Below are 7,203 nucleotides of genomic sequence, written 5' to 3'. Positions count from 1 at the left end.
GAAGAAGAAGAAGAAGAAGAAGAAGAAGAAGAAGAAGAAGAAGAAAAGGAGGAAGAGGAGGAGGAAGAGGAGGAAGAAGAGGAGGAAGAGGAGGAGGAAGAGGAGGAGGAGGAGGAGAAGGAGAATACCACACAGGAGCAAAGTAACCAGTCTTATAGTAGTGAAGAAAGGAACTTGACTTTTTACAACTTAAGTATGTTGCTGGATGACTGTCAGCCACAGAGGAGGAAGAATATTGTGTCTCTGAGGTGTAGTGGACTAATGGGGTGTGGTGGTGTCATTTCTGACAAGGTCATTGTAATGACACTGACCAGAGACGAGGCGTTGACTCTTGCTCGGTGTCCATGAACTGGGCTTTGTAGGGTTCTGTTGGTGACCCTTGCTAGTTTTATGACAGGAGGGTCAGATTGACTCAACTTGTAGGACATGGGGAAAACGTAGTGCTTTCATGTTTTGTTTTTATACAGGATACCACTTGGTTTATGGGCCTTATTTGACCTCTGTAGACCTACTTCTAATACTTCTGGTTTGGAAATGTTTCAGACCAAAAAGGAAAGCAATTTTACGCTTTCCTGGCCCTCAGATGAGTACAGTGTGCATCTGCTTTTGATACTGTGTGGTTTATAATTAGCTTTCTTTTAAATATTGGCAATCTGTGAGCTACAAAGTCTTCTACCAATACAAAACAAATATAAATTTTGTGTATCTTCTCTCTTGCAAGAGCTGCAATAAGCTTGTTAGTTTCTGCATACTTGTTTAATATAATTGTAAGTTCCTACTACGTGCCCAGTACTTTGTGTACCCATGGTTTCCAGAAATATGTTTGGAAAACCAGGTGCTTTGGAGAGGATCTAGCTAAAACATGTTTGAATAAAAAAACTTGATGAGAACTGGTTTGAACAGGAGGAGGGTTGACATGGGTGCTGGGAATTAAACTCAGGTCCTTAGCAAGAGCAGCACATGCTCTTGACTGCTGAGTCATCTCTCCAGCCCCCAGTGTTTGTTTCAATCAATTTTTAATTTTTTGTAACTAGGACATAAAACCTAAAGATTCCATGTTTGTTTTCCAGCCTCTCACTCTGACGTGGCTCGGGTACTTGATTGCTTCTTACTGCAGTCTTCCACTCAGTGATCTGTGCTTGGTGAGCTCCGTGTTTCTGGTGAAGCATTATGTTCTCCAGCAAGTTTCTGAACAGTCTTTTCTCCTAAAGAGAAGAACTCACAAAAGCGACGAAGCTGCTGTCTCCAAGGTGCTCTTCCTGTCACCTGCTCCACTTTGACTCTGAGCTATACTATCACAGCACGAGCCGTGTGGAGGATGGAGTATCTCTGCACCTTGGAGATAAGATGGAGGCAGCCAAGCACTGAGGCAGTTTATAACTTATACCAAGGCAAACAAACTCAGGGCTCTGAGCACTGCTTGGACTCAATCCCTAGTGACACCATCTCCCTTCCTCAGCCTGGCTTCTGAAGAACCCCCATGAATGCAGGGTCCCATGTCTAACTGATTGCTTCGAAGTGTCTGTGTTTTTAGAACTTTCCTTTCTGCACAGAAATTTCTAAAGGCTGTCTTATTTTCTCCTATACAATGTGTGGGGACTGGCTGCTTCTGTGTGCAGAGGGTGAAATCACCATTGGTCTGGATTCCTTAGGGAAACTTGGTAAGTAATGTGCTGAGAAGGAAATTTTTTAAAAACTGCAAACTTCTTGTAGCATCTGGTGCCATTGGTGTTTGTTGCAGACACATGTGTGGTATGCAGGACAATTGCTCTTTAAACACTGAGCTTTAGGGAACATTTTAGGAGCTCCCACCTTCTTACTGCCTAAATGAGGGACACCAAGCAGTGTTTCTGTAGGAGCTCTCAGTGAAGTGAGTGTGGCACAGACGCTGGGCACTCAAGGCTTAATTTATGTTGATCACTTTCAGTCGCACCATAGGTTTGAGGAGCAACTGGGACAATCATGGAGAAGAGTGGGAATGACTGTAAAGCTGAAGAACCAGCCCCATTTTACAAACGCGTGTTCTTTTGGCACCATGTGGGAGCTGCAGTGTGGGAGCTATGTGATTGTGAATTGTCCCTCCTGATCGAGGAACTGAATAGCTTTCCCTCCTGTCTGGAGACAGAGCAGCAGAGTAGAGCTGAGCTAAGGATCCCAGGAGGAAGGTATGGCTTGGTTCTTCCTCTGAGCCAGACTGGGAGAGGAGCTGTCATTTCAGAGAAGGAAGAAGTGAGTGCTGAGACACTTTACCTGGTTCTGGTCAGTTCAGCACTTTTAGGAACAAGATCAGGAGAAAAGAAGGAATAATTTCTGAACAGTTCCACATTGCTTGTTTTGTCCATCAACACTTTACATTCTGATTAGCACTGACAATCTGTGGACTTTCTTCCTTTTGCTGGTTCTTAAGGTTGGGACAATGTTAGTATAATAAATGTATGTCTAGGAATTAAACATTGGGGGCAGTAAAACAGACTGAGCGTTTCCTTTGGTCTTTGCCAGTGTTGTGAGCGCCATTCACACACTGTCCCAAAGGTGCTCTTCCTTAATTCTCAGGGTGACAGGCTTTGTGATGTTTTTATAACCGCTACAGTTCAGCCTCACTGCATTCCAGCTTTGTGCAGTTATTACTGTGTCTTATGTATTCTTGTGAGGTAGTCACACAAGAACTTACACGAACAAAAGCTGGAAATTTTGCTTGGGAATTCACATCCATATCCACACTGGAAGCCCCTTCATTCTCAGTGCTGCATAGTGTCCAACATGTTATCTGTGTATTGTTTTTCATTGGTGTGTGGTTGTCTTCATTGTGTTTATTACAAGCAATGCTGATATGTGTGTTCTGCTAGTACACTGAAGTACTGTATAAGCTTGTGAGGTTTTGAGGGAAAGTCTGGAATTCATAGATTTTTTTAAAAATTATTATTTAATTTACTAACAAAGCTGTGGTAAACATTTCTGCTAAGGTTGGAATTCTTTCTCATTAGGTCTAGGTTGGTGCTGTATTTTCTCTTTGTGGTTTGTTCTATATTGCTATTAGGTATGTGTACACTTAGGATTGTAGCTTATTCCTGATGATAAATTGTAGCTTAAACCTTGAGTCTTTGTGAGTAGTTTTGTTTTGTGTGTGTGTGTGGGGGGGTGTATGTGGGGTGTGTGTGTTTGTGGAATGTGAGTGTGTGTTTTGATGTGGTATGGGAGTGTGGGTGGTGATGTGTGTGTGTTTGGAGAGTGCATGCATGTGAATATCTGGGTACTCAGGCCGTGGATAGTTATGCGAATGCCAGAGCAAGAGCCCACGTGTCCTCCTCTATTGCATTCTGCCTTGTTGCTGTAAGGAAGGCTAGCTCACTGAACCAAGCTGGCCAATGAGCTCTTGATCTGTTTGCCTGTCTCTGCTGCCCAAGGCTGGAGTTAAAATACTTAGTTATCCCCGATTTGTGTAGGTTCTGAGAGTCCCAGCTGAGTCCTCATGCTTGTTGAGCAAGCATTCTTACCTTTCTCTCTTCATCCCCTCCTTTGGTTTTGGTTTAGTAGTATTTTTTTAAAAATACTTCCCTTATCCCCATGTCTGTATTGTTTAATTATTTCTTTTGTAATAGCATAAAGGTCTTTTAAAAAGATTAGGACTGATTATTCTTGTCTTTCATTTAAATTTTAATATGTTGATTTTATTTGCATATAGTGTTAACTACTAATACATTTGAGTTTAAGTCTGTCATTTTAGTGAGGGCTTGTTTGTTTTGCTGCTTGGTGTTGGGATTGAGCCCAGGCCTCATGCTAAGCAGGCAGGCTCCAGCTGAGCTGCCCTGCTGCAGGCCTGCTGTTCCCTCAGGTCATCTGCTGGAATCCCGTTCTTCTTCCTGTCCATCCTCTTGGGGGCTGGCTGATTATTAATTTTTAATTATAAACTGTTTGCTTTGGTAATTTGGAAATTATACAACACCAGTTTATGATGTATTTTGTGGATATTCTAGAAATTATAATTTGCATTCTTTTTTTTTAAAGATTTATTTATTTATTTATTATATGTAAGTACACTGTAGCTGTCTTCAGACACACCAGAAGAGGGTGTCAGCTCTCCTTACGGATGGTTGTGAGCCACCATGTGGTTGCTGGGATTTGAACTCAGGACCTTCCGAAGAGGAGTCAGTGCTTTTAACCGCTGAGCCATTTCTCCAGCCCTATAATTTGCATTCTTGACTTACCAAAACCTAAGGCCATGCTTTTCATGTGTTCTTCCGTGGACATCTTGGAATTTCTGAGTCAAACTTCTGGCTCTGTAAACTAGTATGCACACATGTTTTAATATCTGTATGTACTTAAAGCTCAAATACTCAGGATGCTTTTCTTTTGTGAGTAATGAGTTTGTTTCCCATGCTGCTTGAATTTCACCTAGAACTGTTCTCCATCTTCCTGAGGGTCATCCTTAGCCCCAGAGTGGCTGGTGGCTTTAACTGCCTTTTGTGTTCCAGCAGGGTGGTGGCTGCCTTTAGCATCCTAGTTGCTCCACATCCTTTGTTGAGGATGAGTTTTTTTGATCTTGTTTCTTCATCTCACCCTGTCTATTATTGTGTGCTCTCCTATTGTTGGGGTTTTTCCTGTTAAGTTCTGGATAACTTCTTCAGATTTACCCTCCAGGCTCCCTGATTCTGTTTTTGTCTTGGTCTGACTACCCATGGAATTCTTAATTTGCTTATGTTGTTTTTGTAGGCCCTCCCTCCCTCCCTCCCTCCCTCCCTCCTTGCTTTAATCACAGTTTGTAGTGTTACCAGTGCCTCTCTGTGGTTCTATACTTGTCATCCAGCCCATTTGGGTCCTTTGGTTCTTGTCCATTGTTGTTTGATTATTATTCATGCATTAGTTTCTTCTAGTGTGCTTATTGGTTTCATTATATGCTCTTTATGCATTTGGAAAATTACTTATAGAAATAACTGAATCCTTGGGGTGACAATATTTTCCTGCATGGGTCTTTGTGCAACTTCCAGGCACCCACAGTACTTGAAATCTGGGACTACTGTGGCCTTTGCCTTCACAGTCCGGCTGTCATCCATAGGAGGGGCTTCACTTCTGGGTTACTGATTTTACTCTACCTGTTTTAATCTTCTCCGGAGTCTAGCAAGCTTGTCAGTGTTGCAAATGCCTCACATAGCCTTTTACAACCCTGTGTGCCAATTTTTAGACCACACTCCTGTGTCTGTTTTTTGTTTTGTTTTCCATATTGTTTTTCCAGCTCTCTAGCTCACTCACTCACTCACTCACTCACTCACTCACTCACTCATTCACTCACTCACTCTAAGGTGTGATGGCTCTTCTTGGCTGTCAACTTGACTACATTTGCAGTTCACGAGAATGCATGTGACTGGATTTACCTGTGAGGGATTTTTCTTAATTAAACTATTTAGAATGGGAAGACCTTCTTTTGATCATTTGAGCTGGGAAGATCCATCTTCGACCTGGATGACACCTTCGGCTAGCAGCCTACCTTAAGGACATAGAAGAAGCAAGCTTACAGCCTATCTTAAGGACATAGAAGAAGCAAGCTTACAGCCTACCTTAAGGACATAGAAGAAGCAAGCTTACAGCCTACCTTAAGGACATAGAAGAAGCAAGCTTACAGCCTACCTTAAGGACATAGAAGAAGCAAGCTTCCTTTCTTTGCCTGTTTGCTTTCACTCTCCCTAGAAAGTTCATTCTTTCACTGGCATTAGAATCTACTTCTCCAGGATTCTGACATACACTGAAGACCAGCTGAGACAGCTACAACTAGATTCCTGAACCTTCCATTGGTAGACTGCCATTGTTGGACTAGCTGGACCACAGCCTGTAGGCCACTCTAGTAAATTCCCTTTATATGTATATATGTATGTATGTATGTATGCATACATGCATAATATATATGTATGTATTATACATATTTGTATATATGTATACATTCCATATATTCACATGTTATCCCACAAATATATGTATATATATGTATGTATGTATGTATGTATGTATAAAATCCTATATATATAAAAACTTATTTTATAAGTTCTGTTCCTCTAGAGAACCCTAACTGATACATAAGGGCATAGACTTTCAGTTTTGGAGGTTTTGTATTACATTTTAAAAATTAAATTATTTGGAGAAGTTTTGCAATGACATGTAGGTTAAAACTGTACTTTGAAAACTACCAGAGAATTGTTGTTTGCTTGATATATATTGAGTGTTTGTCAGCCATGTTACATTCTAGGAAGGCAGAGGAGTGATATACCAGCAAAGGAAGCCATAACTGAGTGAATAAATGCACACAGTACTTAACAATAGTGAAGAGCTAGCAAGACATCAAGGAGACGATCCGGAAGCAGGAATGAGTTAGCTGTATTCCAGAGTATGTCTGAAGCCTGTCCTACAGCCATGCTGGGGAGCAGAAAAAGGGGAGGCCTGAGCGTGCAGTGCCTGCCTGGAGATGCCAACAAAGACTTGGTGGGTTCTGTTGTGCGTTTTGTCGTTTCCCTTCCCCTCCCCTGGCTAAGCTAGATTTCTTTCCAAGGAAGCTTTGATAAAGAAAAGGAGTGTTAAGTGTGTACTGGGTGTGGTTTACATGTACAAAAGTTGGTTTTTGTGTTTATAGGATTTGTAAAGGAGTGTCTGAGACCTGCAGATACTTGTGACAGTCCAGGAGGCAGGTGGAAGGAATTCATGAAGTTCCACATTGTTTTATGGGTAGGGTTTTGTAGATCTCTTTGATGAGGACAGTGAGAGAAGGGGAGGCACCAGGTGTGAGTGTTACAGCGCCAGTACAAGTGTTGCAGGTCTGAAGGAAAAGGTGTCTTGGCAGTTGGGAGCCAATGTCACTGCACAGCAAACCTCAGAGAAGAGATTTATTGTGAAAGACACAAGAAAGTGGCATCCTCTGCTTGGTAGAGAAGCAGCAAAGAGACTTGACCAGGAGTCAGGCTTTCTATAGGGTTTCTTGGGGTGGGAGGAGATGAAGCTTTCCAGGATGGCCTGGGATTGGTGGGATTCTGTGGCCTGATCTTGGGCAAGCTCAGGAATTGGTGAGATTCTGTGGTCTGATCTTGGGTTAGTTTTTTCCTTTGTAGGGTGGAGCTTGGCCACCAGAGTCTTAATGGGCTGGAAGTGGTTGTTGCTCTTTGAGTGGTGGGGGTGGAGGATAAGGAGGGTGGAGGATGGGGAGGGTGGTGGGGGTGGTGGTGG

At 42.4% G+C, this 7,203-nt stretch overlaps 1 protein-coding gene across 5 annotated transcripts in view; it reads left to right on the top strand.

The window, feature by feature from the left end:
* Positions 1-7,203, top strand: part of Fancc (FA complementation group C) — a 136,694-nt gene that overhangs the window by 30,546 nt on the left and 98,945 nt on the right. The window contains exon 2 of one of the 5 annotated variants that reach the window (XM_031358319.1): positions 1,071-1,661. The exons of the other annotated variants lie outside the window; for them this stretch is intronic. Within the exon in view, the coding sequence (XP_031214179.1) occupies positions 1,589-1,661 (73 nt within the window). The 5' untranslated portion in view covers positions 1,071-1,588. The remainder of the gene's footprint in view (positions 1-1,070; positions 1,662-7,203) is intronic. 5 annotated transcript variants of the gene reach the window in all.

This window comes from Mastomys coucha, unplaced genomic scaffold (genome assembly GCF_008632895.1).
Source record: "Mastomys coucha isolate ucsf_1 unplaced genomic scaffold, UCSF_Mcou_1 pScaffold7, whole genome shotgun sequence".
NCBI classification, from domain to species: Eukaryota; Metazoa; Chordata; class Mammalia; order Rodentia; family Muridae; genus Mastomys; species Mastomys coucha.
This window is presented reverse-complemented; position numbering and strand designations above follow the sequence as displayed.